We start from the raw sequence: 25,788 nt of genomic DNA on the forward strand, positions 1-25,788 counted from the left end.
GCCTTTAGGAAAAAATCCCGTCTCCTTCTCAGGAAAGCCTTTATGGAACAATGAAAATACAGTAGGGATCACAGAGACTATGCCTTTGTATTTAATTAACTGCTTGCATGTCCTAAAGCAGTCTAAGAGTATGAGTACCTTTTTAAAGGAATCCATAAAATGCCACTTTCAGTCTGGCACATGATGTAGTAATTTGACAATTGCAAAAGTGGAAGAACATTGTGAAAATCCCCATGGTCTTGTAAAACCTCCAGGCCCTTGTTAGCTGAAAAAGCCTACTTTCTGCCAGGGCTTGGAGCCAAAATCTGAGCTTTTTCAGGTAATATTTAAAGCCAGCAGGAACAGTAGTGAGATAGAGCTCTGTGTGCTGTTTTCATGTAGTTATCAAAGGTCAAAAAGGAAAAGGAGAGGATAAGATTTTATTTGTGAAATAAATGTGGCTGTGACTCTCAAGATGATTAATGGTGCAGAATAGGGTTAATGCTGATCACGTGCTTCACTGCAGACTGGGCCATGTGGGTTTGCAGTGGTCATATTATTACATTCTTTACTTTTTGTGTGATAAATAAATGAAGTCTTTCTGCTTCTAGTCTGGGAAATAACTCTGCTCTTAAAACCATGCCAGCACAAACATGTGGTATTGTTGGCCGTGGTACCCCTGTGTCAAGGAGGTAATTCAGTAGTCACAATCAGGTAAATATTGCACAGTCTGAGATGTTTCCTTCCAGGTATGTGGTCAAAGACAAGCAGACCTCTAGAGAAATGGCGGTAGGCACAAGTATGCTCTGTGGCCATCAGCATCTACTGTAGTATGGCACCATTCAGCTGCTATACTTTGTCTATTTTAATTAGGTGTCACTTTGAAGTGAAAAATGCTTTGTCTTCACTCACAAAAGCTTGGGTGCATGTTAGGCTGTTCTGTATATGGTGAAATTACTATTGCTGCATGAGGAAGAAGCATGATAGAAAAGTAGAGATCCTCTGGGCAGCAAGCTCAAATGTTAAAGTGAGACAGTATTGTTACCAGTGTGTTTGGAAGTCCCTGGCTTACAGAAAAGTTAAAAATTTAGAAATAAAGCAGTGAGACAAACTGTGTAGAAATGATTAAATGTTCAGGTTGCAAAAGTAATCTTGTGAGAGCCATGAAATTTTGTATTCTTATGGAAGAGTCTGTTGGGTTTTTGTTTAGTTTTAGGCAATGTCACATTTTGACCATGGAATTAACATTAATCATTATTAAGCTACTAATACAGGTGAAGTATTTTACTTAATTTGCAAGTACTGGCTACATCTGCTTCATTGTGACTACTTGTGAATTAACTCAAGTATTTGCATAAATGGAGGTTCAAATTTGGGCCATTTTTTCTGTACTTCAGCACTGGAAACCCTGTTTACCTGCAATCCTTTAGGAAGTAAGGGATTTAATTTGCTATGTGTAGTGCCAATACTGTAATTTTCTGGAGTGGTTTTGTAGCATAAAAATACTTTGTCTCATATCTGGTTAAGTCATGACAATTTTGAGAGGCCAAGGTGGATTGCAGTCAAAACAATAAAATATAAAAGACAGGATATTTTATTTTAATCATAATGAAGTGAGATCTTCTTGATAAGGATTTCATTGCTTTGAAGTTGCTTTATCTACTTACATAAATTGTTGTGATCCAGAAGAATGGCTGCATGTATTTAAAATAAAATCGAGCACCTGACGATTTTCAGGTGGCATTTTATTTACAATAGTTAGATCTATTCAAGGCTTTTATGCCCTTTTATTTTTTATGTGGAACCAGTATGTTTACACTTCTTCTGAGGGAGGCAGAAATGCCATGGTATACTCATGTATTTTTGAAAGTTTGCTGCCAAACTCCCCATGAACTTCATTAGATAATTTTGATAATACTTCCCATTCAGAGGCTTGTACTCTGGTGATGACAGTCATGAACTCTTCAGGACACACTGTAAGTATACAATTTAATTTTTATATTTAAAAGACTCCCCTGGAAAAAACCCCTTTGTCTTTAACTTTTACTAACAAGGATAAAGACTGTTTGAGCTCACTGCTGCAGGGAATGTGTACCCTATCATGCCTGTGCATTGCCTGTTGATGAGGGAGGGACTACTGTTCACCTCCCTGTGCTGTAGAGCCCTGGGGCTGCGCTGCGTGTTTGGCAGTGTGGAGGAATGCTGGGGGGCCCTCTTGGAATGGGCAAGACATGCTCCTTATGGACATAATTTGCCTGCCCCAGACTCAAGGATGATGGTGCCTGTGTGTTTCTGGTCTCCCAATACTGAAGTGTGCATATGACCCTGGTAGAGGAAATAACTGCTTGATTACATCTGCTTTCATTTTTCTTTTCTTCTATGCCCTCTGTATGGCAGCTGCCTTTCCCTCTTGACAACATTGACTCCTCCTCTGCCAGGGAACCATTGCTGTTTAAGGGCAGTGTCATACCTGAAACAAATTTTAATAATATTTTGAGTGTTCATTGAAAGTGGTTCGAGATCACCTCATCGGCAGTAGAAAAATTGCTACATAGCTTAAGAGTGTTAGTGTGAATTTGTCTTAACTGTCTGAGTCATTATTCAGTAGTACTGTTTGGCTTACTCGTGCCTCAGTACAGCTTACATTTTTGTTAGAAAAAGATGTTGCAAAACTAATTACTTCATGCTTTTTCCTACCAAAACCTAAAACCAGACCCAAAAAAACCAAAACCCAAAAAAACTTTGAGTAAAATATCCAGCTCTATTGGTACTAAAACTTAGCATTTTCTCTTAAAGGCCTCTAAGCTTTCAGGCATTCATCCTCCCTTGAAAACAGAAATCTTTATCTGCCCAACAGAAATGTGTATTTTGTGCTTCATCTGGCATTGGGTATGTCAGTGGGGCTTCTAGTGCCCCTCTCTGAGCAGCAATATCTCATGCCATTCATTCCCACTGGGGCTGAAAACAAGTTAGTTGTAGGATCAGATTTATTTGGTGATCAGATATATTTTTTTTTTAACATTGTGCTGCTGTGGAGGGACCAAGAAATTTGGTAATTAATGTTGTCTTTGCCCTAATGAAAATGACAGCCTTTGCACATGTGTAGCACAGTAAGATGGGGCTGCCTGTGTCCAGAGCATGTATGTAGGGTTTTTTGAACTATCTTGAGATGTGTTACCTGTTCTTGCTGTGGCTGTCTGAACATGAAGCAATTTCTTACTGTGTACTTAGTGTGTTGCAAGCCATCTGGCAAAGGTGATGAAATTATGCCCTGTGTTGTAGGAATTAATGTTTCATACTGCAGAGTTAGAAGATAAGGATAAATGGAGCTATTTGCACTTCACAGATTCTCTTTATGTTTCCACAGAACTTGTATCATCATCTCAGAGCGACATGAAAGGAGACTTTAAAGGCAACTGATAATAGGTACCCCCCTCAGCAGCAGAGCTATGTTTTGTTGTTGAGGTTAACAGGCAGCTCCACCTGTGCCTAAGCTACCCGAGGAAAAGATGACTCACAGGTCAGGGGATAACCACAACTGGGGGCCAACAGTAACTGGATCAGTGTCTCAACATTGATCACCCCAGTCAGAAAACCATTGCAAAACTTATGCTGTTTAATACCATATTAGGTGGACAGTCTTGATTAGGACTGAAGTAAATCAAGTGATTTTGCTGCTCTGTATGAGGTCATTTTAGGTATTACCTAAATATTCAGAGCTGGTTACATACAGTAACCTGTATTTCATAATTCAAATTATTAGCTGCAAAAGTATTACAGTCTAAACTGTGTCAATAAAAGAAGTAAATACAGGCTGTCATAATTTTAGTGTCTTCCAGTGAATGAATGATATTTTTCCATGGCCCATGCTGCTTCAGTGGATTTTAGTTGTTACAATGCAGCTGTAATTTGTAGATGAAAAAGACGTAGTTTCAAGATAGAGCTTATTGCAATGTGTCTTCCACAAGAAAAGTAAAACATCATCCAGTCCCATGGTCTGAGTATTCTGGACAACAGCAATTCAGTTGTGAAGTTACTCGTTCAGGACATAAAAAGACCAAAGGAGAAAGCCATTTTTGGTGCTCTTGGTGGCCTAAATTTGCTTTGGGAGAGGGCTAGTAAGAGTAAATAAAATTTTGCATGTTAAATGTTACAATTTTAGCTAAAAGAGAAAGTTTGTAGGTGAGATGTTTCAACTTCATTTGTTTGTGCCATATACAATGATTTGATTCTTTGAACACTTCAAAAATCAAGATTGATCAGATTTGTACTACATGATATCTTAATTTAGCCAGTATTGCAAATAATGTAATTATAGCCCAGTATTTTTAATAACTTCATTCTGTGGTTAAGGTGCCTGTTCAGGTAACTATCAATTACGTTACAAATAGGTTACACTACATTATAACAATTTGAGTGAAATGAACTTTATATGTAAACAAGTGTCACATTGTCTTATTTTTGTAAGAGATTGTCTTTGTTGTCTGTTATATTCTTATGTCTTATGAAACAGAAGCAAAACTCTATTAATGTAGAACTCACATCACACTATGAAAACGTTATTTTAAATCAGAGAAGTAGAGATAAGGAGCTTTAAATAAGGATTACTTTTTGTCGTATTCTTTTTGTGAGACTACTTGAGTAGGCAAAGTTACAGCACGCAGATGTGTCAGCTGTAAATAGTAAAGAGCAAATAAGAAAAGAGAAATCTGCTCTATAAAGTTTTTTTCTCAGAGAATCAGTGTTGTATGGTCTGTGTGTATATAATATGGACGATCTTTTGTGAAAACTACTAGACAAACAAATATTATCATAGAGCGAGTGCTTAGGAACCATTTTATCAGATGTTTCAGATCTGTAGAAAAAAATGTGTGTACAGCACGTTGTTGCCAAACATGATATCTAAAGATCATTGTTAAGTTTACAGCATCATAAGACTGGTTAAAAATTATGACATTTTGAAAAATCATTTGAGGAGTTTTGTTTTGTCTTAGAGACTCGAGAATTTTTTTAGGATATGGCATGTGTTTTTTGTGTTTTTCTCTCTACAGCTTTTTATGGAAACTGGAATGTACAATAAATGAAAGCTGAGTTTTTCAGATAGTAATTTAAAACCCAGAAGTTACATTTGAGGGAAGAGTAAGTACAATGAGGCTTACTGTGAAACTGACAGAGGAAACAGATCTGCACTTGATCTCTCTGGAGTTTATAGTTAAATTTTGAACCATTTAGTTTTCTGGGACATGAGTTCAAGAGCCTGTGCAACAGGACTTAAGACAAAAAAAAAAAACAACAAAACAACCAAAAACCAAAAAAATAACCCTGTTATTTTTCTTACATTTAGGTGTATATTTGCTTGATTTTTATGACCTGGACAAGCTTTCCACATAGTAGAGTTTTAGCGTGGGGTCATGCTGGGAGTGTTCTCAAGTTTGAGCTACATAAGAATAGAGGGGAACTGAGGTGAATTTGCAAAGTCTCTGAGTACCTGCTGAAAAGACCAAATTTCTAATGTGAAGAAATGCACCATAGTATATAATTATGTCCATAGAAACAATTTTACGTGAGATGGTTATCCAGTTGCTTCTATTGTTAATAGGAGTGTGTGTACAGCTTCTTGGGGCTGTCTGGTCCAGGGACAGTAGCTGGACTTAGATGATCCTAGCATTAGAACCTCAGATCTGGGAGAATTTAGGTGATCCAACTCCTTGCTGCCCCAAAAGTGACAGCAGACTGTCTGTTTGATTTCCCAAACAGTGAACTGTCAGTGCATTAACATCTGTCCTTCTCAGTGGTGACACATAGCATAGGGCACTGTAGATAAAATAGCACAAGAGAGGGAGTTGGCAAGTCTTAGCTTCCAGCACAGCAGCTGAAGGGACTGGCCAGAACAACTACTACCCATCTTCTATCATTATTAATCCCATTAGAGCAGAAGATGTAGAATAGTTGAATGAAGCTCTCACCTTAGCTTTAATACCGAGACTGAATTTTCTGGTTTGTATTTAGTACTAAAATTGAAGTTTCTTTCTTTCCAGAAAGAAATTGGCACAGGACAGTTCTGTATATAGAATATGTGGAAATTGTCAAAGGAAAAGTTTAAAATGTTAAGTCAAACTCTCAGAAAATCAATATCTAAGTATTGCCTGTCAGCTTCATCAGGCCTTTCCACAGTTAAAGGAGTGCAGAGGGACAGTCGCCATCCTCTCATCACAGGGTTTTCATGCCACTGGGCTTTTAAAATGAGCAATGTTTTCCAAACAAGTATATGTTATATTGTTTGGCCTCATTTTTTCCCCACGTAGGTCAGACTTTGTATGGAATACAGACCTGTTAAATTTCCCATGTTGCGCTGCTCATACTTTATCAATTTGTCACAAATATGGATGTATTTTCACACATTTCTGGCGGTCTGAATAACACAGTGATTCGTGCCAGTTTTGAAAAGCCTTTCTATAACCCTGTCTTTGCCAGCATTACCTACATATTCAGAACAGTCTTTATCCTTCTTGGTGAGGCTTATCTGATGAGAACTTCCATCAGTTTGCCTCTTGTTTTTAAGGACCTTGTTCATACTCATAAGACCATACACAATTTTAGTTTATTTTATCCTTAGTTTATTCTTTATCTTGTAGTCCTGAAATCCATAGAAACTGTAGTATTCAGCTGCTCTACAAGGCAAACCTTAATCTTCCCTCCTGTACTTTTTTGCTTGCTTTACTGTGTCTGCCATTCTTTTCCATTAAGGCATTTTCAGGAAAAATACCCTACAGGTTACAGAACAATCATCACTAGTGCTTCATCTTTCAATGTTATTGTACAATGTTTTGCAAAATAATTTTTATCCATATTTTTTGCTCAGTCTCCTGTTCATGAATTTTCTCTAAATATCGACTATTTGTGAGTTTTTATGTTAGCATTGTCTCAAATTTACTTTTGATTTATAAAGGTAAAATAAAATGTATTCATAAATGCAGAAGGAAAAGGATTTTCTTTCAAAATTAAATAACATGTTTCAGTAGGACAGTGTGTAAGGAAATGCAAATTCCACTTGATTCAGTGCAGTTGCTCGGAGGAAACAGTTGCAGAGACTTGATTAAGCCCTTTTCTTGATTCTACTTTTTTCAAAGTGTGTTTCAAAATCAAAGAATCACAGACTCCTTGAGGTTAGAGGGTACCTCTGACTGTTATCTGGTCTACCTGCCCTGTTAGCCCTCTTCACCCAGGGCCACTTTGGGCTGGGTGGCCAGGATCGTGTCTAGACGGTTTTTTCAATACCTGTTAGGGAGGGAGATGACAAAATCACCCTGGGCAGCCTGTGCCTATGATTGGTTACCCTTGCTGTGAAAAGCTGTTTGCTGATGTTCAGTGGGAACCTCTTGTGTGAGCTACAGATAGGTTGAATTATTCTGCTGAAAGCTGAGGTCACTGATAGAGCATTTAAGTGGCAGTAAATGCTCTAAGTATAGGAGTCCTGTTAGAGAAAAAGGCTTGTCCTGCAGGAGCATGTCCCTCCTTCCTGAAATTCTAAATTTGCATGAAGTGGAAGCAATGCTCAGCTGTATAAGTAGTTTCAAATGTACAGACTTCTTGGTATGTATAGCACTGGGAAACATATGTCTTTACACCATCATGCAAAAATAAAAAATACGTGGACTGATTGATACAAAATGAGATATTGCTACACCACTTCATGTTTACTTCAATAAACAATTTGTAAACTTCCTTCAAGAATGGTTCAGGGAAAGGCTAGAAAAACCATTGTCACCCACATACAGATATCTTCTGTTTCTTAATGTAAGAATTTATAGGGAGCTTGAAATGATGTGGGTTATTTTTAAAGTCATGGAATCATATCCTGAGTTGAAAGGGACCCACAAGGATCATCTAAGTCTAGCTACTGTCCCTGGACCAGACAGCCCCAAGAAGCTGTACAAATTGGGACAACCATAAAATATTACAGAAACAGCTCCATTATATCCTTTGCTGTAAACAGGTAGGTTTGCCTGAAAGTTGTTTGCAGCTCAAGAGTGAGCTACTTGTAAAAACAGACAAGAATTTGAAAATGGCAGAAGCCAGGTGATTTAGAAAAATCACTGGTAAAAAAGGTACCTTTTCACGGAAAATTTGGGCCAAAGAAAATTGCCCTTTTTTGCTGAATACTTTCAAAGCACAGAACCCCTCAATCAGGCCTAATAAAGAAGTCACTGTCTACGTGCATCACTGTGAGAGCACTAAAGTGAAGTAGACTGTCTAAGAATGCAATAAATCATATGGGGTCATTGCACTAATGAACAGTTCAGGCCCAAACTCTCATTAGCTTGTCTGTAGAAAGAAAAAAACTGGTAAAACAGGAAAAGGCCATATGAGAGAAGCTCTTTGCTGATACTATCTTAAACTTTTATTGTTGAAAGATAGGCTTTAGTTAATTTCAGACCTATTAAAAAGAAATATTTTGTGATTAGGAACCAGTGAATAAGAGCAGAAAGCCCAAGTGTGTAAAGCCATAAATACCTAAGTCCATGGGTTAACAATCTGTAAAACTGTCAAAAAGCATTGCTTAAGTGATAAAAGACACCCACTGTTAACTAGAAGCATGGGTGCTGTTGGCACCAGTCCCTATTCATATATGGAAGGCGTCTTTTTAGTTCCTTCTGAAAAAGCAAATATTTTCTGTTAATAACATTCATTCTTAGGTTAAAAGCAACCATTTTCTCTGGGTGTGTTCTCACCCAGATTTCTCAGTCAAAAAATGAAGGTTTCATTTCCAATACTTAACAGTTTTAATACTTACGCTAATTTATATTCCTTGGAATAAATTTCCAGATTGGGACATTTAAGGACATGAAGTAAATAGTTTCAAAAGTTATTATTAACCCTTTAAAATAAGTCTGCATTATCAATATGTTTCCTAAGGAGTTTTTGTGGTCTGAGTTCTCAAAATGATCTTGCTAAAGCAGAGCAAAATTTTCACCAGGAAAATACACAATTTTTTATGTACCTATATTCATTTGTTCTTGTGATATTGACCCAATTAGTTAATGCTGGGAGAAAATTTTGGCATGGAGCAATTTCACTGGTATTTTCATGCCTTATAATGAGAATGAGATTAGGCCTTTCTCCCTTTTTTCATTTCCAGCAAGCTGGTTAAAAAAGAAAGTAGTGAACTTGTAATAGTTAAATAGTCTCTGTGTATTTTTGATTTTTTTTTCTTCTTAGATTTTAGCACTTGAAAGCCAAATATGACTTTCTTTTAGTGTTTGCTATTTTTTTGAGGGAATTGACTTTAGGTAAGTTGAGTTCATGTTGAAATTAGTAAAGAAAAAATACAGTTAAAGGAAATCTGCAGAAACCAGTTCTCAGCTAGTAATTTTGCAGCAAGGAGCAGAAATTGATGGATAAACCAGATGTTTAAAAGTAGCCTGCAGCTAGACAACTGAGCTTAGTTTGCTGATGTCTTTAAAGTTTGCATGGACACTTGTTCTTCATCACTGCAGTCTGTTTCCTATTATCATGATTATTTTACAGCTAGAAATCTTGTAAGGTTTTACAGAAACTCAAGAAGGAAAGCTTTTTTTTGTTTTCTAAGCTTGCTTTTCAGAGCAATGTTAAGTAGTGCTGCAGTATATTTCAAAAAGTATATTTCTGATGCTGTGTAGTGTGTAAGAATCTCTCTTGGTACTCTGAAGTGGGTTGTGTTGTTGGTTGGGTTGGATTTTGTTGCACAGGATTAATTCAATTGTATATAAGTGGCATACACCCACACAGTCAGGTACAGGGTTTGTATTTTGACTGTGTGTCTGTGAGAACTGGAGCTGGTGTTGATTTAAGGAGAGCAGATGTTAATGGTGTTGTTCTCAAGCATTCTGTTGCCCAAATAGGCATCTCTTATCGTGAGAAAAGGCAACAAAAGACAGTAAATCTGCCTGCTCTATTATGAAGGGCAACAATAGGCTGATTTATGGAGAAAAAGCAACTCTTAGGCTTAGGTAGCCTGTGTGTGTGAAAACTGAGTTTACAGACTGGATGTTTCTGCCGTCATTTTTGAGGAAGATTTTGTTCTGTCTTAATCATGAGGCAAGAAGAGTCAGAAAATGTTGGTTAGCCTGGGTAACACATCATGATAACACATGTTGTATAAAAGTTAAAGTGTGAGCTGGTTCAATTTTCAACAGTAGACCATTATTTCCTTACCTGATTTTTACTGTTCCTTCTGTATGGCTACTTCTTTTGTGTTGTCCATTAGCATCCCCTCTGCCCACATACCAGATTCATACTTTGTCTCCTGCACACAGATGAGTGTGCAAGGATGTATCGTTGAGTCTTGGAGTCAGCCAAAATGTATACGGAGACATGCAACCTGGCAGCAGGAAGCAAGACTCTTCAGTACTGAAGAGTAAAATAGTACAGAATTTTTCTATGAAGTAATAGGACTTCCTCATTAACCTAAAGGGAAATTGACACATTTTAAACAACACTAGGAAAAAAAACGTGTAGAACTATTTGTTAAATAATACACACTGATTTTAATAACCCTGTTTAAAAATTCAGTTTTCTTTTGTAATTGGTAAATTCTAGATAATTTCTCTTTGTAACTAAGCATACCTTCTGGTTCAATCACATTTACAATCTGCAGAGTTTTGATACATATGAAAAGTGTTAGGAGAATTTCAGTCACAGCATAAAAGTTTCATTTGAATCCCTATATTAAGACTTATTTTCTAAGGGAGATGAAGGAAAACTGTCTGAGGCTTTCTGGCATTTAGTGTGGTCTTCTCAGGTCTTTTGTTTTTCAATTCCACAACGTCATTGCTAATTTGAAAAACATTGCATCTCCAGTATGACAATGACAGAGATGCCTTAGCTCCATTATAAACTCATTTAGGCTTTCATGTTGTATAATCTTTCAAACAAGGCTTTGGAAACTTCTTGTTAGACTTTAGCAACTAGACATGATGTAGTAATGTGTATGTATGGTGAGTGCAATAGTAATTTCCACAATGTTTGCCTCACTGACACCTGAAGTTAAGGTCTTTGAGTATTATTTGGCCCCACAATTTCTTTTTCTGACAGAATGCTTTAGGCAGTAACTAACCATAAGAGTTTTTCTAGGCAAAAAAATGTCTCTTAAAATGTTATTTATTTTCTTTTTTTTTTTTTTTTTAAGTCTGAACAGCCAAGTCCTGCCAGTTCCAGCTCCAGTTCGAGTTCCAGTTTTACACCATCTCAAAACAACAGACAACAAGGTACCAGTAAAGGAAAAGAAATTGAAAGGAATGTGTGAAATGAAGGGGCCAATAAAAACAGAACTCATGGCATCTCATGACCTCTTTTCTTCTGTGTTTCACTGCCTGAGTTGGCCACAGTTTTGATTTAGAGACTTTTCTGCAGGTTGTTTTCAGATGTGGCTGTAAGGGCAAAATAAAAGGAGAGATAGAGACTGGGAACTTGAGAAAAGGGTGTGAGTATTGGTTGCTTTGAAGGACTAAATACATGCCAGTCACTTAACAGAGGATAAACCCAAAAGAGCTTGTGTTTCTGAGTTGTCCTTCTGCAGGGTTAGGTAGCATGGCACCTGGCTCCATCTGAAGCCCTGGAAGAGTGTGGTTTCCCATGGGCAGCCAACAGAAACCCACAGACATGTGTTTATGTAGACCCTTTCAAAGGCTCTGAGCGTCCCGTACTACTGGGAAGTTTTAAGAGCACAGAATATTTACTTCAAATACGTGCCAGGGAAAGATGATGGTTAGACTTAAAGTTTGCAGTTTGGTTTTCTGGATAATAATTTCAGTTTACTTTAAACTCAATAAAGAATGCATTTTTCTTCCTGGACGCTTTGCCAAGGCATGTTTTCTGTAAAGTTTATATTCATTCTCCATGATCTATTAGACTACTTAGTTCCTGGTTGGCTTCTTTCCCTGGTTTATAAGATTGTACAACCGATACATTCTTAATGTGTTATTGTTTTGTTCTTTGGATAAGGAGCATTAAAATGCAGCCTTTGACCAAACAAAATTGTTTGTTTTAGCCATTTATATTCCTCAATGGTAGACTTGATTTAAGGTTATGACTATACATTAGTGCCTCAGGCACACTGACTTTAAATAGATTTGTGCATGATTATGTGATGCATATCTGTCCTAGTGCCTTCTCTAGGTGACTGGTACTGATTTTCTGATGTTTTCTGGCAGTGTTATTCTATGTGAAAGAAGGCAGTAGCTGAAATGAACTGTGGTAATGACTGGCTTCAGGCAGTTGATATTTACCTAACAATAAACAGATACACTTCCTGCTGAACTTCCATTTTCCTTCTCACGAAAACCTTAGTGGTGTGAACTGTCCATTACAAGCCAAAAGATTTAGATGCTCACTTCTGCATCTGTTATTTTGCTGGGAAAAAACTTGTTGACTTAGTTTCTTCTGAGCAAACTGGTCCATCCCTCTTTTCAGGATCATATAAGAGATGTATCACAGATTGTCTTTCAGTTCTTCTGTAGAATAGATGGAAGATTTGTCCCCCAGTGTGAACAGCTCTGAAGTGCAAATGGTATATGCATCTTCTCTTTTTTGTAGCAATAAATAGTGGCTTGTGGTTCTTTCTGGGAGTTCCAGGAAACCCCAATTAACTAAGCGTGTTTATTGCCCAGGCCATGCATTTGTATATCAAAGGTATGGAGCACCAGGCATACCATGACATGGTCACGATGTATGCTCTGCTCTGGTCAGAAGCCATGCTTTTCCCCTTACCTGGAAGTTACTTGCTAGGACTGTTGCTCTTCTTCAGTTACATTTAGATTCCAGTGCTCACTCAGGTGTCAAAAAACACAGCATGAACTTTTTTCACCTATTTTTGCATGAACAGTGGGCTAATGTGAGGTTCCTCAGTTCTTCTGTCCTTGGAGCTTACTTTGATATTTGTCCGTTTCCTTACCAAGAAACTTGCTCACGGGCAACTCCTAATTTTCAGTTTCTTCTTAACTATTCTGATATCTTAGGAGGTAACAACTTTGCACACCTTTAAAAAGGTTGTTACGGCATTTTAGAGTAAGTGTGCAAGGAGCAGAAAGTTGCTATCCATGCTAGGAAAAAAAGACCTAAAAATTAGTGCTTTGCTGATTGGTAGAAAAGTCTGCTGAAAAGTTAGCTAGCAATGTGCTTTTTAGCCTCCCAGATATGCTCCAACACTAAGTGAGAACTTGTTTGAATGACAAGTTGTTCAATGCTTATGGGGCTGTCAGTGATGGGTGTCTGAGTTGTCCAAATTTCTTTTTTTATTACTGTTTCTATCAAAGCCCTTTCCCTCGTTCAAGGGTCAGATAGTAAGTTATTCAGTCAGAGTACAAGTTGTCATTTGCAACTGAGCATTGTCTTCCTGAGATTCAAACAGGGACAGAAAATGGAGCACAGCTCAGCTGCTTCTACCTATCAGCTGTGGGTGCATGGACAATAAGTACTTCCATACTGTCACCTATACAAATGTCTGGTCAACTAGGAATTTGCCCATGAGGACTATCTGGTTTTCTTTCCTGGGGTGTGAAAACAGAGAAAAGGCTTGTTTCTCTGAACTGTCCAAACTGTGTCAATTTACAAAAGTTCTAGGGCAGCCTTAGTGATAAATCATTCCAAACAACAGCTTTGAAGTCACTTGCACTAAACTAGTCAAAATGCCTATGGCCTGAACTTTGCTATGTCTGGAGCAGTCCATAAAACTGTCCTTCCCCATGAAGGGAGCACTATCATACTCATAACCCTGTTATGAGTATGGCATTGACTAACAGATGTCTCCCTTGTCTGCTGGCAGTGACCGGGGAGGACGCTCCGTGACTCAGTTTTCCCATTAGCAAATAAGAGAGTTGAAAGCTTCATCTCAGGCTCAATGTGTTCATGTTACTACTGTATTTCTTGGGCTGAAGGAATTACAACCGTAGTAGTAATTGCTGTCCTTACAACCATCACTGGTGGTTTCGACTGCTGCTTCATGTCTTAGATAGGCTGTACTTCATAGTTAAATGTCTTATGGCACTAGGACATTTTACTTTTTTCCCCTCTTCTAATCTGCTTTTGCCCATTCTTATTTTGAGTAGCTGTAGTTTTACACTTCGCAGCTCTATTAAACATATTCTTCTTTCTGTAACTGTGTCTTAGAGCAAAAAGAGTGAAAATGAAAACCCAAACTGAGTTTAATGCAGCTTTGTGAACAAGTTAAGCTTTGTACCTTCTTGCTAATTCAGGAAAAATGTTAACATGGTGTTGGGTGGTATTGATGCACATCATACTTACCAACATAGGTGAAGTACTTACTCCACTTGAAATTGACCCTGAAATAATGGGAACAGCTGAAGATAAAATACATAAAAACCAAGAAGACAAAATGACTACCTTGTACAGTACAATTTAGTCAGAGTGATTTATTAGAACCACGAATGTACTAATACTGATCAATATGTCCCTGTAGATCTTAACTCGCATATAATGAGACAGCAAAAAGTACTAAACCCCAGCAAAACAAAAGAAGCATCAATTTCTCCAGTTATGACAGTATTTTATTTCCTTCAGCTATGGTCCAGGGTGCAAATTGTTCTAATGCTTGAACATGTGAGTCACTTCATTGTCAAGAGTAAGTCTGTTGAAGCTGACTGAGTTGCTCATGGGAGTAAAGATTCATGAATACATGGACAGGTTCCTGCAGTATAATACCCCATTGTATTACTTAGTTTAATTTTTAAGACTCTCCTCTCTCAATGTTTTAGTTTTTAAAGCTGGGTAAATTGCCCAAAATGCTGGGAAGTAAACTTCACAGTGTTTTATTTTCTCTGTTATTTCAGGTCCATTGAGGACTATAATGAAAGATCTGCATTCAGATGATAATGAAGATGAATCAGATGAAGCAGATGAGAAGGACAATGATTCTGAGTTGGAACAACCTGTAAATACACGAGGAGGGGGCAGAAGTCGCAGGTGAGTGTCTCACGAGTGCAAGTGGCCTGCTGACCAAAACATGTAGTGCTTGTTAGTGACGAGGTAAGGTCTGATGTTCTCAGGGTGCTGAGTAGCAAATGGGCAGAAAATTCACTCTTTCTGAAGCATCTGCACATAAAAGAACCCCTTTTAAACACTAGCACAACTAGGCATTCCTGATACAAACTCTTCCTGTACTAATCAGTACGGTTGCGATGGTCCTCGTTTGTTTGACATTACTCAATTTCATGCGATTGTGACTTGAGGCGAGGAGTTATAATTACTCCCTGGCCTAAATTAGAGAAAATTGTCCTTCAGCTGTTGAATAAGCCATTCTATACGTAGTCACAAGACTTCTTTGCTTACCGGTTTTAGATCAAGCTCTTAAATTGAATCCAAATGAATGAAATTGGAATTTCAAGTAAATTCTGTGCTGGTTGGAGTAGATAATGCATAAAAGTGCATCAGACGGTAAGGCAAGCATCTGTCAAAGAAATTTTTTAAATTTTTGTTTTTTAAAAGAAGCTTCTGCATCCTTGCTGTAACCTTCAGAAGGCATTCCAAAACTCAAGTGGTGTTCAGGCAGCTTGAAGCTCCATCCAAATTATATTCAAGGTTATGGAAGATCTGAAACTGCATCCCTCAAACACTCTACATATTAGGTCCTTTATGTAATTCAGAGGATTTTCCTGTTAGTGCTCAGCACCTGTGTGCCAGTGTCACCTACTACTTGAATGGGAAGATAACAGGAAAACTTTAATGAATGCATCTTCTTCCCTGGTGTACTTTAGCAGCTGGAATCAAGGAGAAAAATACCAAGATGACTAGCTGTCTGAGAACTTCTCGTTGTCAGTGACTGTGTAAGGGATTGTTTCAAGCTCAGCTAGTCTCCAGGTGTGAAGATTTTTTTTCAGATTTTTGAAGGAACTTTAAGGCTATTGTTTTTTCTACTTCATTTTGTCCTGAGTAACTAATGGGGTTTTTTTCCAACAAAAAAATATTCCCTGTTGTTCATAAGTAAATGAAGGGTCAAACTGACTAGGAGGTGGGCTTTTTTATGTGATCTCTTCTGAGATGCTAAGTTTTTAAATTTTAATCAGGAGAAGCTGTGTTAGTTTTGACAATAAACAAGGAACTTGTCAATAAAACACCTGTTCAGGTGGGAAGTACAGCTGTTTGGAAAGGTTTTAGGAGAGCAGAAAAGTATCCCTAAAGACCACTTTCCTTCTTTTACGTAGCTGTGAACTGAGATAGGAGAAGCAGTTCAATTTTGTAGGTGTTTAACCATTTCTGTAAATTTAGTTGCTGTTAACTGTCTCAGCCAAGTGCAGACAGGCAGCCTCCTTCTTTGTGCTACAAAGAGTTTTTTCCAGAGTGCAGCCCTGCTCAGATGGCTCTCTTCCATGTGACATTGATTAACAATAGCCTGCTTGGCAAGGGATTGGTCATTTTAAGTCCCTACCTCAAAGTCCAAGGTTGGCTTACCCCAACAGCCCTTTGTCTGCAGATGTAATGGTGTGGCTCTTTTTTTCTGCAGGGTTAGTCTGAGTGATGGCAGCGATAGTGATAGCAGCTCAGCTTCCTCACTGCTCCGTCATGATCCAGCACCACCTGTACTGAAAACCAGCAACAGCCAGGTAAAAAATGCAGTTTGGCTTTGTATTAGCAGTAGACAGAGTTAACATCAAACTCAAGAGTTTATTGATTCATCTCTTCTCCTCTCCCTCACCAATTAACCAGTGTTCATCTAGAAAGATACAGTATTTTTTTTTACTGCAGTAGAAGAGACAATAGTTTTACTTTGCATCAGAGTACTTGTTCTATATTTGTAAGAGCTAGCATGGTTGTTGTTTCTGAGGTAGCAACAGAGGATAATTTGGATTTTCAAAGGAAAAAAGTAAATTACTTAGTGTTGCAAAATACTCCAGAGACAAATGAGAATTAGCTTTTGGGTGGTACCTCTCCCACAGTAAGTAAGACTCTCCAAATATAAAATTAAGTATAAAAACTCACATTCTTTACAAAATAAAATACACCATTTTTCAGTTATTCTAAGGAGGCATGATTCGTTCCCAGTGTCAGTAGCATCATACATAAAGCTGTTAGGACACATACTGGCTACTTACAGTTGTGATATAGTTAAAATAGTGTCTACCTGCACTAACACAGGTTTGTGGTTTAGAGGGTGAGTTTCAAAGGTGGGTCTTTTCTATATCTCTTCTCTGTAATTGCTTCAATTATCTGGCAGATATTATTTACTTTTCTTTGTTTTTCTATTAAGATTTCCAGCACAAGCTACAGTACAAACCCCAAATATTATTATTCATGCTAGCTAAGTTCAAATACACTGTGGGGGAAAAAAGCCCCCACAAGCTAGGAAGTACTTTGTGCACTGAAAGTAATTTCATGTCCAGAAAATATTCTTATTTTCTACCACTACAGGCTCTTCTAAGTTATCTATCCAAAATTTAAAAATTTTTAAGAGTTAGCCTTGAGGTCAAAAAGCTGTCTGTAGGGGTGAAGAATGTTGCATTTACTCACCACATAAGCACAAAAAAAAAAAATCTGTCTATGGCTTGTTGTTTAATGAAGACTGATTTCTAAAGAGCCAATGCAATTGTTAAGTAATTGTAAGTCTCAATATCAGCAGCCCACTCAGTCACATCATTTGTGTTCCTTTGCTTGTTGGTGATGTAGTAGAAAGTCTACCTCCACATTTAGACACTCCAAACAATAGCTATGTGTCACCTAAAAGACCTTTACATACCTTCTTCCATTTCTTTAAATGAGCTAAGTGTTATAATCGAGCTGCAAATTGTAAATTTTGGGAAGCATTGTGAGAATTCATATTGTGTGGACTATAGCCACATTTGAAATCTCTTCTTGGTATCTTAGTGCTGCTTGCCAGGATGATCTTTTACTGATGAAATCAGATTTGTGTTAATTAAGTTCCTTTATAGAACTGAAGAACTAAGACAGAGTTGGTATTTGTATTAGCTTCATCAGACATGATTAGTGGTGTATCTCATCTATAAAGTGCTTAAGATGTTAAATTTAAACAGCATATTAAGAGCATTGTAAGGAAGCTGCTTTTTAGAATATTCTGTGTTCTTGACAAAGTTCTATTTGAAAGCAAGAACTTTCTGCCTGTGATAACAATAAATGCATCTAAAAGGTACTGAATCCATGACTAAAGGTCTGGTTTTTTGTAGGGTTGGGTGGGGTTTTTTTTCCAAGATAAAACTCTGATAAGGGCCTACATAGCAGTAACCCTAGAGGGTATTGAACAGAAGTACTAGAATTATTCTTCAAAAATGTATGTTTTGAATCTGAACATTCATCACTCTTGGCTAATTAAATCAAGTAAGGTTAAATCAGATCTGCGGTGACTTTTTGCTAGATAGGGAAATAGCTGTCTGCCAGCTGTATTCTTAAGAACAGGCCTAGGGAAGACGTATGCAATTTAATCATTTGTACCAAGGGAAGGAGAAACTGGAGAGGACTTGGGGCAAAATGTCAGTAATGCTTCTAGAGGACTTGTTCTTACATGCTTTATTTCCCTGTTTTAATTACTAAGTTTTATCCTGTGTTGTGGCTGTTGGGTATGGTTTTGGAGTTAATCATGCTAGTGATATTAGTTTCACTTAAAATTAAATGCGAAACATAATTTCCCATTATCTGTGACTACTTATTTTTCTTTGATGTTTTTGATAACTGGCTATATTCTAGGTTAGAATTATATGGTGATTTTTCTTTTAACTTCAAAAAAGCGTTGTCTGTTGAGAAAATTGAAAGAACAATCAACAGTTCATTTTCCCCCAAATATTTCTGCCCTTAGTTCTAAAAGTTTGAAATCAAGCATGGTGTCCTGCTGCTTGCTGATGTACTCTTCTTGAATCTGTTTCAGTGCCAGATGAAGCAATCTTGGCTTGTGCGAGTGATAATAAATGGATGTGAGTGGCACTGAAGGAAGAGTACCATATAATTGCAAAAGAAATTAGTGTCCATCACTTTGTTTTTCAGTTATAGCTCATGCAGTCATTTCAAGGACTGTTTAAAAACCTCTGTTGTCAAAGAAAAGAGATAGTATTGAGGGGGAAAAAAAGAACTGGAAAAGTACAGTGATAATGTGACATTTCAAAGGCACTGGAGACGTCCTCAGCATCATTTTCTATCTGCCAAATCACCTTTTATTCTCCCAGCATGTTAAATATTGGGGGGTGGGGGAAGTGTTGAGAAGGCTTTACATGATGCAAAATTCCTTCTTTTAAGGATTGATAATATCATTATCACCTCATTCCAGTACCTCAGCATTTTCTGCTGTAAATTACTTTTTGTTTTGAAAAGTATGAGTAAGTTATACGGATTAAAGAATGAAAAGCTCAGTTTTGAGTTTGTTTTATTAACAGCACAATTTTTCCATATATAGTTGTATCCAGTCATGCATTTAGTTTTTACAGTATTTTCTTTCTTTTCCAGATTTTAGAAGTGAAAAGTCCAATAAAGCAAAACAAAACAGATAAACAAATGAAGAATGGGGATTGTGATAAGGTAAATAACAATGAGGTAGCAATAAACTACTCCAGAATATGATACTAATGTGCTTGCCAAATGCCAATCTTTGTTACAGAATGAAAATCTTCGTACATCATTGCTTTGGATTCCTCCAGGTGCAGATCTTCCTTTATTTTCTTTCTGTAATTCTTTCATCTTCTCTCATGTTTTGTATTTTTTTCCTCCTTTTCGACCAGGTGGTTTGGCAAATTTCACCAGTTGGGAATCTTCCATCTATTTATTTTATCTACTGTCCTCCATGAGTTTGTATTGTGCTTCACAGAGGAATGAAATGTAGATGAGCATTCACAGATGTATTCCTAGCCCGCAAATCAATCCAGAGAAATAAGAAAATCTGTTTTCCAGGATCCTTTCTGAAGGCTGTGCATTAGGAACTGGCAGCGTCATGTAGCATATTAACTAAATTGACATGAAGCTACTATCGCCATTTTACACTGAGATAGTTTGATTTAAATCTGTCTAATGGTTGTGGGCAACAGCTCTCAATCCTTCCATGAGTGAACATAGCACAATTGCCCACTATGGACAAGTGTCTCTGAAAGCTTGTATTTTGCTGATATTAGTGTCAATTTTGTGATAATATTAGGCAAAAGATGGAAGTTGCAGCATCTAGGTTTTTAGTGTCTAGATTTTTATCTGCAGTACCTAGATTTTTAATGCTCTGATATTTTGGTTTGCATTTTGGGGGTTGCTTAGGTTGAGTGCCATATCTTGTTCTGCTTACAAGCAAAACAAAAAAAGTTTTCAATGGCTCAGGCACCATTTCTGAAGGAGAAAATTGATAATAAGGTGGAGAGGTAATGTTTGACATGTTTGACATCCCAGAGAAGAAGCGCTAGAATTTATGTTCAGTCTTTTTTTCCCTGTTGACACAAAAGAAATAATTACATACCTCTAGAGAAAAAGATTGATTTGGAGTCATTGGATTTGGTTCTTATGTAGAAAGATGAGATGTGTTTTCTAAAGGTGCTGTTTTGGTATCCCCAGTCTTATGATTCTTTCTGGCATAGTTGAGATGCAGAGATTATCAGCAAATAACCACCTATGAAATTTCTGTCAGTGTGAAATATCCTAAAAAACCACAAAAATTTATATTTGTTTTGTATTGAGCTAGAGATGACAGACTATTAATAAAAAAACAAACCTCAAAGACGAGTTTGGTCTTATCTCAAGTCCTAAGTAAGGACTTGAGTAAGTCCTTATCTCAAATCCTAAGGTTTAAAGCTATTAGAGAGCATCCAAAGGGGGTCTGCAAAGATAGGGAAAGGCTAGAGGGGAAGATTTACAAGCAGCTGCTGAGGTCACTTGGTCTGTCCAGCCTGGAGAAGAGCAGACTGCAGGGGGGGAGCTTGTTGACTGAGGGAAGATCCTTCTGAGAGCAAGAGGAGGGGCAACACTGATCTCTTCTCCATGGTGACCAGTGACATGACCTGAGGGAATGGCCTGAAGCTGAGTCAGGAGAGGTTGGTTATTAGGAAAAGGTTCTTCACCCAGAGGGTGGCCAGGCCCCAGAATGGGCTCCCCAGCAGCAGCCTGAAAGAGTTCATGAAGTTCAGAGACTGGACAATGCTCTTAGGCAAATTCTGTGACCTTTGGCAATGTCCTGTGCAGAGCCAGGAGTTGGAGTCAGTGATCCGTCTGGGTCTCTTCCAGCTCAGGATATTATATAATTCCAAGATTGAAAAGAAGATTTCTATTTCTACTGATTTTGAAGACATCTGAAGTTTATGAATTGCATTGTTATGACTTAATTAACAAGTTGTTTATGGGGGGCAATTTGTTTCTAGGCATATCTTGATGAACTAGTAGAGCTCCACAGAAGATTAATGACATTGAGAGAGAGACATGTACTGCAGCAGGTGAGAAGCATTCTCATGCACTATCACAGTGTGCTCATTGAAATTCTGAAGTCTCATCTATTTATTTTTTGCTTTCATTTAAAACTCTATAATCAATTATCAGTTATTGGTTAAAAATTCTGCTATCAATTTTAATAGTCTTCAAGCCTGTGTAGTCCATAAAAGTCCATTACCTCTTACACTGCAGTTTTGGGAATTTTTGCACTTAATATTAAGTGTGTAATTGTGTTGTCTCTCTAAATGACAATTTTTTAAAAAATGCCTGAGATATATTTTTCACCAGTTTGTTATGTTTCTTAACATACTTTATCAATAATTATGAAAGTAGGATGGGAGAATGGATGTGCACTGTGACTTGATAAAAATCTTGTTACTTCTTTCCTGAAAATGACTAGCCTTGTCTCAGAACAATTGAAGTGGGTTTTTTCCCATTGGAAGCAGGAAACATAAAATTCAATGCAAAGCCCACTTTGAAGAAAAACATAATATATTCCTTGAATCTTCTGAAGTCTTAGAATGAGTAAAATATGAAAGTGTCCAAACCAAAAATGCTGCAAATTTATTGAAAGGTTGTGCAATGGTAAGAGCAAAGAAAGTATTCTTGGGTTTGGGTGGTACTGTCAGGTACTATTGGATTGAAAATTGTGAAGACTAAACAGTGAACACTGTCAACAAAGTAGATACAATTGTAGCACAGATGGTTTTATTATGTTTTAGAGAGGTTGTAAAGAGGAAATTTTTTGCCACTTGTAAAAGTTTGCAATCACTTGTCAAATTTTTCGACTAAGCATATTAACAATATTTTGCAAGCTCCAGCATTAACCATTTTGTTAGTTCAGGCTCCATATTGTCAGTAAAGATGAGAAAAGTATTGAGAGGTCATAGAAAATCTTGGTTAAGGATATTCTTAATTAAAGATGAATTTTGGTGGCTTTGTCAGATTTCGTCTTACAACACACAGTGATGCATATTGGTTACCGTTCATATTTAATATACTGTTGCCTCTCAAGTTTCCTTTTCCTACAAAGGAAACCAAAGCATGCTTTTAGAATGGTAGCATAGCCGAATTTTTATTTACATAGGGAAATAATTTTGCAGGAGGCTAAGATATAGGAATTGCAACACTTTATCCACTTCACATTGTTCATTGATTCTCAAAGAGCTCACATTAAAATTTAATCTGAAAAAGACACTGTGTTGTAAAAATTACCACCTTGTGTTTTCTTCCTGAGCACTCACTTCCCCAGGTATCCAAGGCATAGCTTCTAAATAGTATCACTTCTGATTCACATCAGTGGCCAGTACTGCTGTTACCAGTGCAGAACTGAGCCACTGTCCCAGCCTGCGCAGTCAGGCCATGAACTCAGCTTCACTGGGGCTGTCTGGACAGCCTTCAGACCATAGGGCTTACATGGCTTCATGTGGAATCTTGGAAAAGAAAATCAACTTCAGAACATTTTGTGCAGAGCAAATATAAAAACAAGCAAGAAATCTTTTTCGTTCCCATGATGGTGGTCTAGAGCTTTTGAAATTCTGACAGAATAAGCCTGGAGTAGCGAGACCTGATTCCACAACTGAGCCTGCTCTGAGCAGTGGCTGGGCCTAGCAAAATCCTTTCCAACTGGAATTATTTGGCCATCCTAAGAAATACTTTCAAAGTAAGTAAAGTGCTTTAAATTGAACCCCTCATTGTCTTTCTCACCGGCAGCATTTATTTGGTGATGAAGAATTGTTTGTCTTTGTTAGAAAAATAATGGATTTGTCCACTAAATTGTGTTTATTCTAATATTAGAGTACTGTTATAGTAAGCTTTGTGGGAGCTTACTAATACAAGGAAAAAGTAATATAACAAGAAACATAACTGAGCTGGAAATTTAGAGTATTCTGAGTAAATGAAAAAGAGCAGTATACTCTTGTGTGTTTTAAACTAAACATTTTTTTTCTCTTGAGACAATTTGTCATACCAGAGAAAGCATTCATTCATGAACTTTGCCGCACAACTTGCATTAGGAGTGAGGCATTTTAATGCTGTAATCCATGATTACTTATACATTATTATTTACGTTATGAAAGTTTGGTTGATGTAGAACTGGTGTTGCCTTCCTGGGGGAAATTGTTCTTGCAGATTGTTTCCTGTGTTTCAGAGCCTTTGCAGGCTGTTGGTACAGCCCTAGTGAAAGCTGGATTTACGACCAGGCTGTGCAGGCTGGGACAGGGATTCAGTTCTTCTGGGAACACCATGATACTGTCTACAGAGGCCTACTAGAAATCAGTGGAAGAACCAAGTTACTTACCTATTGGGCTGTCTGCACTAGTGAATTGTCTATGCTGCTGTAAAACAAAACAGCTTCGTTTTAAAACCTTTAATCCTTTAACATTCTGCAACTCATTAATTCCTATGATTGTATCCATTTACAGAAATATCTTCCTAATACTGAATGGATAACTTGCAGAGAATCAGTGCTTCTCTACATGAAAAATAATCTGCCATCTCATCTTAAATGTTCTTACATTGCTTTGCAGCTATGTAGTTAATGTAAAATACTTCCAGTGTGCACAGAAATTCAAAAGATACAGAGCTGAGAATGTCTCTAGGAATTAATAAGAAACTTCTATTCTAAGAAATACATAGAGATTGTAGGAAGTACAAAGGTGAGAACAGCAAGGTGCAAAACTGCGTAATGGGATTGTGGTTACTGCATGAGAAGAGGGATCAAATGCAAAAATATGCAACAGAAAACTCTAGACAGCTGCAAGAGTTTTAGAGGTGTTGGTGTTGAAGTGGAATGGTGGTGGAGTCATGTGTTCCTGAATGGCAGCTGCCATCTTCTTAGTTTATGTTAGGGCAGGTAAGTCTCTTGCACAGACACTTTCAAAAAAGGGACTTGCAAAAGAACAATGAAGGCATTGATATAGTGTAAAAGCAGAGGCTTTTTAAGCTTACACTGAGGGACATGAAAAGGATTTTCGTTTTAAATTTTTTTTTTCTAATCTCAGTTGTTACCAAGTCCATAGGCATGACAGCAAACAGGAATGCTGCCAAATTGAGAAATGAGAAAAATGTGTCTTTGTGAATATGGCTCTTTCCCAAGACAGGCATTCTCTTTGAGACACTTTGTTAAAGGAAGCTGAGAGAGAGAGAAGACAGGAGAGATGTGATACTACACTGCAAGTGCCCAGATACATAATGAAGTAATTCTGATGTTAGGTGCTTCTTACAAATGTGTAATAATTGCCTGAGAGGGAGAAGATCTGTGAAGAACATTTGACCAAGGAATCAGTCCTGTGAGCAGTTTTTATATGAATATTGGACCATGACAAGACAGGAACTCGTCTGAAATCATATTTACAAAGAAATTCCTTTACCACATCTTTCACTGTAAGGAAAGAGGTTGGAATTCAAATTTGGCTGGCTAAAGCAGTGTTTCTAACTCTGCATTTTCAGTGAAGAAAATATTAGCACCACCCCATGAAAGGCAGCAACATTTCTGGTAACTTTGTATCTTATTTTGAGGCATCTGTAGTCGTATCTTCAGCTGGCAAAAAATCTGAGGCATTAGGCAGCAGAGGCTTAAAGAAGAAATTGAGAGTTTGCAGCATGGCTGAAAATTAGGTTGCTCATGTTCAGAAGGTGCTTAACTTCAGATGGCAACTATCTTAGAATTTTCTGCCAGGGGCAGCTTGGAGGTCTGGAAACTATCACATGGCCTAAAACCTTCCATAAATTGAAAAATGACTGTCATTAGTTGCACTTTGGCTTCCTTATACAAACACACTCATTTGCTTGTTTAAAGGCTGATAAATAGTTATACTATGATGGATAATGATGAAACTGAGCTGGAGAGACATTATGTAAACAGAGACGTAATTTACTGCAGAAAAGCAAAGCTTATACAGCAGGAACAAATGGGATATTTTTGTTCTCTGCAGCCTGAGCTTTAGAAATAAAACATTTAAATGCTGTGTTTTTAATGTTAGAACTGTCAGACTTCCTAGCAACTAATCTCAACCTTTTATTCTTTTTGAAGAATTTCTGAATAGCACAAGGATGCATATGCTAATACTGTAAGTCATGAATTCCTCATTGACTGGCACACAGGCAGGTGTTTTTCATTGTGCTGTCTGGGTTTATCTTGATACATTTTTGTACATCCATCAAAGCCTTTGGGGTTCATTTCAGTCGTTTGCCAGGTGCCCAGATGTAGCGACTGTATCTCTTGGAGGCTGGATGAGGGATGTATTTAAAATGTTTATGTTTCCCTTGACCTAGAGCTTTAAAAGCCCAAAGCAGAACTTGATCAATAGAAGTTTTTATCCATTTCTTAAAATATGCAGCACTGTTTAAAAATACATGTGTTAACACTTCCACATAATCTTTGTTTCTAAAATCAAGTATATTGCATGGGGGTTATTAGGG

The 25,788-nt window shown here is 37.5% G+C and overlaps 1 protein-coding gene across 3 annotated transcripts in view; it reads left to right on the forward strand.

The window, feature by feature from the left end:
- MLLT3 (MLLT3 super elongation complex subunit) overlaps positions 1–25,788 on the forward strand; it is a 114,943-nt gene that overhangs the window by 83,407 nt on the left and 5,748 nt on the right. For 2 of the 3 annotated variants that reach the window (XM_039729914.1, XM_039729916.1), the window contains 5 exons: positions 11,147–11,225; positions 14,805–14,937; positions 16,475–16,574; positions 19,417–19,488; positions 21,300–21,371. In XM_039729914.1, the coding sequence (XP_039585848.1) occupies positions 11,147–11,225; positions 14,805–14,937; positions 16,475–16,574; positions 19,417–19,488; positions 21,300–21,371 (456 nt within the window). The remainder of the gene's footprint in view (positions 1–11,146; positions 11,226–14,804; positions 14,938–16,474; positions 16,575–19,416; positions 19,489–21,299; positions 21,372–25,788) is intronic. The other variant, XM_039729915.1, reaches the window with a different exon arrangement.

The sequence above is a fragment of the Passer montanus genome, unplaced genomic scaffold (assembly GCF_014805655.1).
Source record: "Passer montanus isolate IOZ18808 unplaced genomic scaffold, ASM1480565v1 scaffold7, whole genome shotgun sequence".
Taxonomy (NCBI): domain Eukaryota; kingdom Metazoa; phylum Chordata; class Aves; order Passeriformes; family Passeridae; genus Passer; species Passer montanus.